The 10,854-nt window shown below is 62.6% G+C and overlaps 2 protein-coding genes across 5 annotated transcripts; both read right to left on the bottom strand.

Moving 5' to 3' along the window:
* Positions 1-72: 72 nt before the first annotated feature.
* Positions 73-734, bottom strand: C11H11orf94 (chromosome 11 C11orf94 homolog). Its single transcript, XM_021684772.2, has 3 exons — positions 631-734; positions 364-437; positions 73-194 (listed from the first exon to the last, which is right to left on the bottom strand). The coding sequence occupies exons 1-3, from the start codon at positions 732-734 to the stop codon at positions 73-75; spliced, it is 300 nt and encodes a 99-aa protein (XP_021540447.1).
* Positions 735-3,801: 3,067 nt separating this feature from the next.
* PEX16 (peroxisomal biogenesis factor 16) lies at positions 3,802-9,953 on the bottom strand. Of its 4 annotated transcripts, none has more exons than XM_021684773.1 (11): positions 9,758-9,953; positions 9,519-9,554; positions 8,659-8,735; positions 8,171-8,304; positions 7,934-8,034; positions 7,126-7,206; positions 6,884-7,039; positions 6,710-6,786; positions 6,355-6,577; positions 4,725-4,789; positions 3,802-3,961 (listed from the first exon to the last, which is right to left on the bottom strand). In XM_021684773.1, exons 1-11 carry the CDS (start codon positions 9,867-9,869, stop codon positions 3,827-3,829), a joined length of 1,197 nt encoding a protein of 398 aa, XP_021540448.1. In that variant the 5' UTR covers positions 9,870-9,953; the 3' UTR covers positions 3,802-3,826. The 4 variants fall into 4 exon arrangements, with proteins under 4 accessions (XP_021540448.1, XP_021540449.1, XP_021540450.1 ...); XM_021684774.2 differs by having other exon boundaries at positions 6,458-6,577; positions 6,710-6,782; XM_044919310.1 differs by lacking the exon at positions 3,802-3,961 and having other exon boundaries at positions 4,730-5,705.
* Positions 9,954-10,854: the final 901 nt, after the last annotated feature.

Below are 10,854 nucleotides of genomic sequence, written 5' to 3'. Positions count from 1 at the left end.
GCCCCCAGCTGGTGTTCGTGTCAGGAAAGCCCAAGCCTTGGCTGCACAAAATAGCTTTATAAGGGGCTCCCGTCACAGGGGTGCGTCGTAGTAATACTCAGCCATGTCCGGCCCGTCCCGCTTGCGCTGCTGGGCCCGGGAGAGAAGGGGTCGAGGCCCTCGCGGCCAGGGGTGCTTGGGTCGAACCCCATAGTCTAAGGAGAGAAGGGGCTGTGGGTGGCAGGGGAATCCGCACTGATCACCCCAGAACAGTGTTGTTTGGGATGAAAAGTCCCCGCGGCTGGACATGGGTGCCCCCCCCCCCCCGCCGGGCATGTGTCCCACACTGGGGGGCAGTGGGGGCGGGCAGAGCTGAGATACTACCATCCACTAGGCCCGAAAGTGGCTGCGAGAGTTCCAGAGGGGCTGAAAGTTCTTCAGGGACAGATAGCTGAGGCCTGTGGGAGATGTTGGGGTGCTCAGCCCTGGCCCTGCAGCCCGCTACCTCCCTCCCTGTGAAGGCTCAGGGTGGGGGCCTGGGTGAGCCCCGACGCCCGGGGTAGGGCGGGGAGCAGGAAGCGGCACGCAGGGCCCCCTGCCTTCCAGGCCCCCCGCCCAGTGGACCGCTGACCCCGTGCCCCCAGGAGTTACCTCAGCGGCTGGGGGCGGAGGAGGGCAGCAGCCAGGACGAGGTAGAGGAGGAAGAGGCTCAGCCCAGCCCTGGGATACAGAGCCCCCAGCATGGCGAGAACCATCTCCTACTCCAGCCCTTGTCCCCCGGCTTCTGCCTGCCCCTCCCCCGGCCGGAGGACGGAACCGCTGCCACCCGCCAGGGCCACCTCACAAAGGCCGGACATTCCAGGGCTCCGCGGCGGGGCCAGAAACCTCCAGCTGAGGTTCGGTTCGGTTTTTTGACGCTGTCGGCCAACAGGTGCCAAACGGCACCTTGCTCTAGTGTCCCTGCCCGAGGGTTAAGGGCACAGACCTTTGGAGTCTGATCTCGGTTCACACCCCCACCTTGCCTCTTGGGAGGCGTACAGGTCACCGTTGTGGGCCTCCGTTTTCTCGTCTGTGGGGTAAGGTATGTACCTCTGTGCCCAGGCGGTGGCGCACAGGAGAGGTCACGCGGAGAGCCCTGACCATCCCCACTCTGCCTCCTCCCCACCTCCTGCCGCCGCCACCCTGTCCTTCCCTCAGTGATGCCAGGAACATCCTCCGCCCGCTCAGAGATGCCAACGGGGGGGGGGGGGGCTGCTCTGAGAGACTTCCTCCCTAGTTCCCCAAAAGCTTACAACAGCCTGGCCCCAGGGCTCCCCACCACCCCTGAGGCTGGACAGACGGATTTTGAGTGAGGTGGCAAAGCCCACAACTTGCTCCCTGGAGTGGAAGCTTCCCGAGGGTAGAGACTGGTTTGTTCACTGCAGGATCCCCAGCCACACTTGGTGGATGCTCAGTAAATGTTTGTTGAATGAATAAACGCCACGTGATAGCATGGAGCTGGTCTCTTCTCAGGCTGAGGCAAAGCTGTGGGGCCCTTTCTTTGCTTCCTGCGCAGCCCCCCAACTGGCGCACGGGCCTAGCTCACTTCAGAAGCCCCGAGGCTTTAAACCCGAGACCCCAGGCCACCTCCAGACCTGTGGAGTCAGGACCTGAGGGCTGAGCAGGGCTCTGCGCTTTGGAAACCCCATCGCTTCTAAGAGCAGACCTACTGGGGGTCCAGCCCTGCGCCCCTGACTGCCGCTGGGCCCAAGGCCGGGAGAGAGGCATCCCTGGCTCCTGGTCCTCAGTAACCCCCAGGGTGACAGGTGCTGGCATCTCCTCAGGCTGTCCCCGTGTGCTCTGAGCCCACACACTAACTGCTCAGTGGTTCTCTCCCTTTCTGTGTCCTGGACACCACTGTCCCTCACAAGCCCGTGTCCCCGTCCTCCGTCCTCACTGCTGCCGGGAACCCTGAGTTCTGGACACACTGCCCAACTCAGTCCCTTGTCCCTCACCCTCCTTGCCTCTGAGAGGCCATCGTCTCCCTCTCTATCCACACCCAGTCCCTAGCCTGCCTGGGTGCCACCTATACCCTGTCATCCCCCGGCCACGGCCTTAATCTGGCCCCAACCACTGTTGGAGGTTTCTGCCATCATGTCCCAGTGCTCAGCTTCCGGCACCAGCTGCCGGGAGCCCCCCGCACCAGGCCGCTGGGGTGCGGTGTATTTTTTCATTTTTAAATATTTTGTTTGAGAGAGCAAGAACACGAGTGGGGTGAGGGGCACAGGGAGAAGCAGGTTCCCCACTGAACAAGGAGCCCGATGCAGGACTTGATCCCAGGACTCCGGGATCACGACCTGAGCCAAAGGCAGACACTTAACCGACTGAGCCACCCAGGCACCCCGGGATGAGGTTTAAAATGCTCCCCTCCCCACTGCCTTCCGGAGGCAGGTCTGAGTTTCTTGCCTGGCCTTCGACGGCCTGTTGGATTTGGCCCTGACTTTCCCCTCCCGCCCGCTCCTCCCTCCCTTCTGCTCCAACAGTGACTCACTGCACAACCTGCTCTCCCAGCCGGCCCCACACTGGCGCAGGGTTTCCCCTGCTTGAACCGAGGCCTCCCTGAGGGGCGCACCCTCCAGGGGCATCCGTCCAGGCAGCGAGCACCTCCACTCACCCACCTCCGACCCAGACTCCCTCAGGTACACGCTCCTACCTACTCGCACGCCCCAGCGCGCTGCATTTATGTGTGTCTGCGGATGCGTGAGCGCCCGACAGCAAGGCCGGCTTTCCTCCCGCCGCACGCACAGCCCCCGGCCCAGAGCCCACCGACAGGGCACGTGCCCAGCAACGGTCCCCGTACCCAACAGAGGTCGGGGCCCCAAGCTGTGACCACCTGAAGGCTTGTCCCTTCACCTTCCGGCCCAGGACCTGGGCATGCCTTCCCAGGGGGGCCGGGGGGGGGGGGGGGGCGGGTAGCAGAGGAGGGCTGGCCCCTCCTCCCGTGGCTCCCCCCAGGGTGTCAGAGGAAGTGAGGCAGGACAGAGGTGGTGCGGATGGAGCCCTCAGAACTCTGAGGGCGGCTCACCCGGCTAGAAACTCCAGCAGGAGAGTTCGGTCTATTCACGGGGCAAAGGGGACAGGGGCGGAGGCTGAGGAAGGGGACGGACCAGGCAGAAAGGCCAGGCTGCAGTCGCCCCGTCTGGGCGCTTGTACCCTCCCCAGTAGCCTGTGCGCGGCTCCGGGAGACTTGGCCACCAGGGAGCTGGCAGGGGGAGTGTGCAGAGACCCCCAGCTCCTACCCCCTGAACCTGCACCGGCTCAGGCTCCCAGCCCCTGACGCCCGCCCCCAGCACCAGCTGTGGGAGAACACCTCCGGCTGTGAAACGGGGGCTCGGGGTGTCACTGCACCAAGCCGGGCCCACCATTCACCAGCCTCCATCACAGACAGGCTGGCAGGCTGGAGGACAGGGCCCTGCAGGGAAGGGGCAGACAGAGGCTCTGGCCAGAGGCCACACGGGCAGCGGTCTCCCCCTGCCCCGTTGGACCTTGTCTGTTGTCACCAGGGACCGGTGACAGAGGAGCTGAGTTCACCTCTGCGGCTGCCACGGCAAGCCGCTTCCCACGCTCGAGGATGCTAGACCCCAGCTTTCTGTGGCCAGAGGAGCCCAGGTCCCCGCCCCGACGGGGGTCTTCTCGGCCCAGGGACGAGGTGCGGGCCGCCGTGGCTCCATCGCCGGAGGGTGAAAAGTCGAGAGGATATCTGGGGGGAGGGGGGGGCGGTGCTCGGCGGGCCAGGTGGAAGTGCCAGGAGCCCTGGGCGGCGGGCATGGAGAGGCCACGTGCTGGGACGCTGCCAGAGTCAGTTTTATTAGGGCGAAGGGGCCCTGGGGGTCCCGACGGCCGGGGCACCCCCTGCCCCTCCCTGCACCCCCGCCCGGGATGGGTCAGCCCCAGCTGTAGAAATAAATTTTCTGCCAGGTGGGCAAGTAATCCATGAGCGGCCCTGCAACGAGAGAGTGTTCGGGGCTGAGGGCCAGACTCCCATCTACCTAAGGCCCTTCTCAGCCACACTGCCCCAATACGGCTACTCACATCCATCCAGCCGGGAGCCCCACTGACTCTCCCGCCTGCCTGACCCTTGGGAGGCAGCAGCGGCAGCGACCTCTGTCCCCCTTTGCAAAGACCCTCAGGCTCAGAGAAGCCACGTGGCTGAGGTAAGAGCTCCGAACAGCCTGGTGGGCTTCAGTCCCGCCGCAGAAGCCCCAGAGAAGCCCCAGGGGTGTACGACTCCAGGATCCCGAGGCCGGGCTAAGGTTGACAGCCCAGTGTGGCCCAACACTCCTCTCAGGACAGGGACCTTCTTCCAGCAACCCCTGAGGCTCTACGGGCCGGCCTGGCCCTGCCCAGGAGCTGCCACCCACCCAACCTGACCTCTGGGCTCCCTCTCCTGACTGTGTCAAGAATCAAATGACAAGGGCGCCTGGGTGGCTCAGTTGGTTAAGCGACTGCCTTCGGCTCAGGTCATGATCCTGGAGTCCCGGGATCGAGTCCCACATCGGGCTCCCTGCTCAGCGGGGGGTCTGCTTCTCCCTCTGAGCCTCCCCCCCTCTTGTGCTCTCTCTCTCATTCTCTCTCAAATAAATAAATAAAATCTTTAAAAAAAAAAAGAATCAAATGACAAGGAGATAAAGAGGAAACAGTCAGGGACACGGGGCCACTCGAAAGATCTGCGATACTCGGTAATCACACCCCCATTCCGCACTTACTTGCAACCAGGCCAATGCCCGGGACGTGGTCCGCCAGCAGCTGGAGCAGGAAGAGAATCCTCGCCCTGCAGAGAGAAGATGAGCAGGAACTGCCTGGCCCAGGCCGCCCACAGCTCAGCTTGGGACTGGTGCTTCCTCAGAGCATCCCAAAGACTCCCGCCGCTCTCTCCCTCGTCCTGCCCTTCCTTCTCCTGAGCCAACACACTCCTGGGGCAGTCCCAACACAGGGGTGGTGAGGGCCCAAAGGGAAAGGACAGCCCCACCCTGCCTTCGAGAAACCCCCAGTAAGCCAGAAGCGCTGAGCCACGCTGAAACCTCGCGAGCCAATGTTGAGTGACCAGGCCCAGCGGTGGGGGGGGGCCCACACTCAGTGGAAGGGGCAGGGGCCAAGACCCTATTTTTTTTTTAAAGAGACAGGGCTTTCCCACAGGAGAACCTGGGGTGAGACGATAGCGTTGGGGACGGGAATAAGAGACATGATGGTAAGACTCGGCATTTGTTAAATGATTCTGTACCAGGTGCTCCTGTATGTCTGAGGTCATTTAAGGCCTCCCGCGACCCTATGAGGCAGGCAAGAGCACGTCCCCGTCGTACAGAGGAGGCACAGAGAGCTTCAGTAACTTGCCCCAGGTCACACGACTGGAAGGCAGCGCGGCCCGAGATGACAGTCGGTCTGACAGGAAGGCCAGAGGCCTATACCCCAGAGCCGCTCAGCAGCTTGCTCCCTGTCCTCCGGGGTAACCAGAACTTCTCCGGCAGGTTTCTAGACCTTTCTCAGTCTGCGCCACTGCTGTGAGGGTGCTAGGCTGGTCTGCTCAGCAGGGGCCACACTAGAGGCTTGCCGCCTGTGGGGCCACCTCTGCGGGTACTGCCGCCTCAAAATGCCTCAGTTCCGAGATCCTGGGGCTTCGCTTCCTCTGCAAAGTGCAGGCCGTCTGTGGGGGGGAGCTCATATGGTCCATGTAAGTCTCTGGAATATTCCTTTAGAGCAGGGAATAGGATTTGGCTTTAGTACCTTGTGAGCTTGCAAACTTATCTGAAAAGAGGAATTACTAGGCCACGCTATTTGCACCAAGGTGGTATTGAGTATGGCACAAACTCACTTCCTGTGGCCTCAAAACCAAAGCAAGCCAAACCAAACCCAAACAGAGGCTGTGCGACCACAGTATTAAACGTAATTCCAGGGACTACTGCCATCTTCCAGCAGAGGACTTAAGACAGGAGCCTCCAGTCTGTCTCCTGGCCCCTGTCGCCGTACAGAGACCCCTCCTCAGATCGCAGTCTGACCTCAGGCAGTCACCCGGCAGGCCTTGGGGCACTTGGCCCCAAGCCACCCCCTACTTGCCACCAGTGGGCCCTCTGGGTCTGGCCCTCACAGATGACAGAGCAGGCATGGCGGTGGCCCCTGGCTCTGCCACGGCCTAGCTGGACGGCTCCGTGTAAGGTGCCCTGCTTCTCTGAACCTCAAGGGCCTCTCTGCAAAGTGGGGCTCCACACTACTGGGCAGGAAGAAAGCCCGCCCCTGCCACCATCCCCGGGGCCCTGCCCTCGGCGCGCCGCCCCTGCGTGACTCCCGCACACCCGGGCCTGCGGCCTGAGCGCCCCGAGGCAGCGCCGGGCTGGCACTTGCCACTGCACGCAGGTTGGCACACGGCGGGCACACGGCGGGCGGTCGGCGAACCCTGGATGGGAGCGGGGGAAAGGCGTGCGCAGGGGCCGGGGCCGGGCCTCACTCGGAGAAGCGGTCGTAGAACGGGGAGCGCAGCAAGTAGGAGAGCAGCAAGATGGTCCGGCGCCGCAGCTCCAGCCGCTCCCTCCGGCTCAGGCCCTTCCTGTCGCTCAGGAGGCTCAGGCTGGGGGCAGAAGGGGATGTGGTCAGGGCCAGCAATGGGGCGGGGCGGGGGGCCCATCTGCTCAGGCGAGGACAGGCCCGCGGCACGAAGCCCGGCAGAGGGAGCGGACTCCCCAGGCAGGCCTGGGCTCACCTGGTCACGTCCACAGCCCCAGACAGGAGCCAGGGTGTCCACGACCGCTGACCCCATAGGCCCAGGCTGAGCACTGACGGCCAAGGTGTCAAGGAGGTCTCCGGCACACGGCCCACCCACCCACTCCCCATGGGGCCCGCCCCGGAGGGCCGGCCAGCGGCGGGCAGAGGATACGGTGCAGCAGGGGCCGGGCGATATACAAGGACTCTGCGATGGTCTCCTGCAGCCCCAGCGGGGTGGGGGGGGTGACCCTCAGCTCCTCGTGCTGCTGCCGCCGCCGGCCCTCCTGCTGCGGGGGCGCTCCCCAGTGCCTCGAGTGCAGGGACGGGGCTAGAACACAAGGGCAGCGGATGAGCAGGCAGGCCCGGGCTGACCTCCGCCCTGAGGCGCCCGGGGCCACGACATCCTACACTTACTGTTCTGGAGGGTTCGTACCACTCGGTTCGACCGCTTCCCCACGTATGACTGCTCCTGGCCGTCAGCGCTCTGGTCACCATCTAGCAGGGACAGACAGAAGGCCATGCTGTCAGAGGGACATGTTTGCAGCGGAGCCCGCGGAGAACACACGTGCAGCGAACGCTCCTGGGCTAAGAGGGGAATGGGTGGGCGTGGGTAAGCCTGGACTACGGTGGCGGCTGAGGCCGGACGCTGTCGCCAGGGCCGTGCATCAGCACTCTCCCCGGATGGGGAAAGCGCAGCATGACTCGTGGTAGGGGAGCCAGCCAAGAAGCCAGGCCTCCCGGGGACCGGAGTGACGGAGGGAGGGCCCATGTCTTCTCAGTCCTTTGCTTTCAATATGACCAGGTGGAAAAGCAAAGAACGATTCCCACAGAGGGACAGAGGCATCAGGCCTAGAGGCCAACCAGTGAGGAGTCCAAAGCCCCGAAGAGACAGATCTGCCGGGTACCCTGCCTCACGCAACTGTGGCTCTTGATATACAGAACGAGGCCCAAAGACACGGTCGGCAGGACCTCTGTCTCCTACTCATGCTGTCCCCCGTTCCACAAAAAAGAATGAGGACTCTGGTGCCAGGATTCCTGAGTTCAAGTTCTGATTTTGCCCCTAGCCTCATCTTTCTTTTTTTTCTCTGTACAATACAGGGTGATGAGAACAAACTGAGCTGATGGGAATAGATGTGCTCCACGAACAGACAACACTCTACTCAAGTTGGCTGGCTCTAAACCCACAAATTAACTCCGTGTGCCAGGCCACTCCAGAGCTTACCCGGGGGCTGTGCCTGGGTCTCCCTGTCCAGCGGAACGATGGGGGGTGAGGTCTGGAGGCCAGCCTTGAACCAGATCAGCAGAAGCATCCGCAGGACAGCCCTGGGTTGGGAGTACGGCAGGGCTGCAGGGGAGGTGGCTAGCCAGCAGGGGGCCAGGGGTGCTCTGGTGAACCCCACACGAACTGCTGGCCTGAGTCACCCCCACCCAGGGCCTGCCCTCCTCAGTCCCAACGTACTTGGCCAGCTGGATGAGGGCGATGACGAGCCAACGGCCCACTTCACCCCACACCTTGGCGGCCCCCATCTCCATGAACACCTCCACACACTCGAGCACGCTCAGCCATGTCAGCAGCTTCTGCTGGGACAGCGACTGCAAGGACCCCAGGCCAAGAGGTCAGGGTTGGGGCGGGGGGCCCAGGCCCAGGCCCTCCTCCTAGGTGATTCCTCTGACAGGAGAGGTGGATTTTCCCCTAAGACTACCCGTGTAGGCCTGAGTTCTCCAGATGGCAGAGGCTACTCTATGTCCCTGAAATTCAGTCTTTTCATCTGCGACAGGGGCACTAACAACTTGACCCTCCACCTAATGAGATGGCTTGAAGCTCAGTTGGACGTAGGCACGGCTCACACTCTTGAGACCGTACATGCTACACACACGGGCTGGCGATTACTGCTTCACTCCCAAGTCCCTGTGCTTCCCGCCCTCAGCTCCTGACAGAATTCTCACCACAGGTAACTTTTTCCGAAGCTCCTTCCGCAGGATGCCATCATTGAGCAGCACAAGCAGGTTAGAGGCAGAGTACACTGAGGGTGGGGGGAAGAGTGTGGCCGTGAAGGGCTGGTTCTGAGGCCTCTACACCCTCCCCTTCTCCCCACAGCTGCAGGTATCACCTGTTACCTGCTCTACTCCGCCAGCCACAGGCTGTATGGAAACCCACCTGCCTCCCCACCCACTTCCTCAGAGCTGCCCACTCCCCAGTACGATCTTGTGTGGGTGGCTGGAACAAGAAAGGAGGGCTTGATCTCGGCGACAAAGCAGCTACTGCCCTGCTGCAGAGCCCTGGTCAGCCAGCTGTCCAGAACTGCCCACCGCTCTCAGCAGCCATGGATATGTGGTCTCGCCTCCGGGCCTCAGCTCCCTGCGGCCTGTCCCTGAAAGGCGGCTCCACCTCTACCTCCACTACCCTCCGGGGCTCCCCGGGCAAACACCTGAGGCAGTCACAGTCTGGGGCTCCTCGAATGTGCGAAATCCGGGCTTGAAGCCTGGCTCTGGGATCACCAGTAGCTGTCCCCTAACCTCACTGAATTTCTGTCCCCTTTACTGGACACTGAGTACAGTAACAGTACATCGTAGGACTACAGGGAGGATTAACTGGGCAAAGGCAGGCAAGGTACTTGGGCCAGCCGCCTGACCAGTCAAGGTCCCCAGATTTGTCTCTGGACTATGGGGGGCCCCAGACAGTGGACTCAGGACCTTTGTCCGACTCAGCACAGGACCATGTAACGGAAAACCTAGGACAGCGAACCGGGGTGGTCCTCCCTCTGGGAAGCCCCGCCGCCCCCCATCCGCCCCAGAGCCCCGCTCACCCAGCTCTGACAGCTCGTGCGAATCGGCGAAGCGACCTGGGGAGAAGGCACAGGAGGCGACGGTGAGCGTTTGCCTCAGCCTGCGGCTTCGGGGCCCTGGACATCCCCTCCCTGTGCCCTACGGGAACGTGGAAGGAACTTCTCAAGCACAGCGATCACTACCCTGACTCCGAAGGGAAGGGGCCAGTGAGGTCAGAGGTCAGAGCCCCTAAGGGGTGGGGCAAAGGTCAGGGTAGCACCTGCCAGCAGGTAACTGAGGCCCCGCACTGCAGTCTCCAGCTGGGCCGTGGCGGCCGGGTGACGAGTCACGTACTCCTGGTAGCGGAGGCTCAGAAGCCGCAGTTTCTCCATCCTGCCCTCGGGACCGACAGACTCACGGACCGACAGCACGACGAGCTGCAGCACCCTGCTTCCTGCGCCCTCCTTCCTGCTTCCGGTCCTAGGCCCGCCTCTTCGTTGCTTAACTTCCGAGGGCCAGAAGGATGATGACGTGAAGGGCCATTGAACCACCCTTCACCCCATTTCTTAAATCCCCTCCCACTAGGGTAGCGCTTAGCAACTGCGGGCCTAATCCCGCCCTCCCTGCTCCTTCAGGTCATTGGTTAAGCACACTCTCCGCCCCCGACCCCCCGGCGTTGTGGGGACCCGCGGCTTCCGCCTTCCGGGTGGGTTGCTCTTGCGCCTGCGCAGTTAACAGTTCCAAGAAAGCTCCCGCGGTAGTCTGAGCAGTTCATTCTAGAGAATGGAGTAGGATCCTGGAGTCTTTCCAATAGAACGCCGAGAGGCTCGAACGGGAGGACCGTATTTTAAAGGCCTGGGAGGTAGCTTGCAAAAGGAACTTCGATCAGACTTGGGGAGGTGCGGGGAGAGTCCTGGCAGGCGCCCGTTTGGCCAGTTGCCTCGTCCCCGGACCCCCACCAGACGTAGTGCTGGGGAAACTGAGGCAAGGAAGAATCCAGCCTTCCACGCAGTCTCGATTCCCTGGTCAGCCACTGTTAGTGCTGGGCTTCGGCCACAGTTCCCGCATGGACTGTGCGGACATGCACTCCCATCTTCGCGGAGAAAACTGTTTCGGCCTTCCGCTCTTGCCTGGGGTGACTTGGTCGAGTGTTTCCCTTCTCTGGGTCTCGAGTTTTCCCATCTGGAAACTGGTTTGAGGGGAGACTTGGTCCTTGAACTCGGGCTCAATCTCAAAGGGCTTTTCGGCCCTCGGATGCACCTCCCGGTCCTCAGCTGTTCCCCAAGGGGCGGGGGAGACTCCTGGGAATCTTCCCAAACCGGGTGGCCTCCCTGATAGGGGCTGTGGCAGGAGAGAAGCGGCCAGAGGTAGGGAATC

This window comes from Neomonachus schauinslandi, chromosome 11, assembly GCF_002201575.2.
Source record: "Neomonachus schauinslandi chromosome 11, ASM220157v2, whole genome shotgun sequence".
NCBI lineage: Eukaryota > Metazoa > Chordata > Mammalia > Carnivora > Phocidae > Neomonachus > Neomonachus schauinslandi.
The sequence above is the reverse complement of the archived record's forward strand: the minus strand, read 5'-3'. Positions and strand labels throughout refer to the sequence as shown.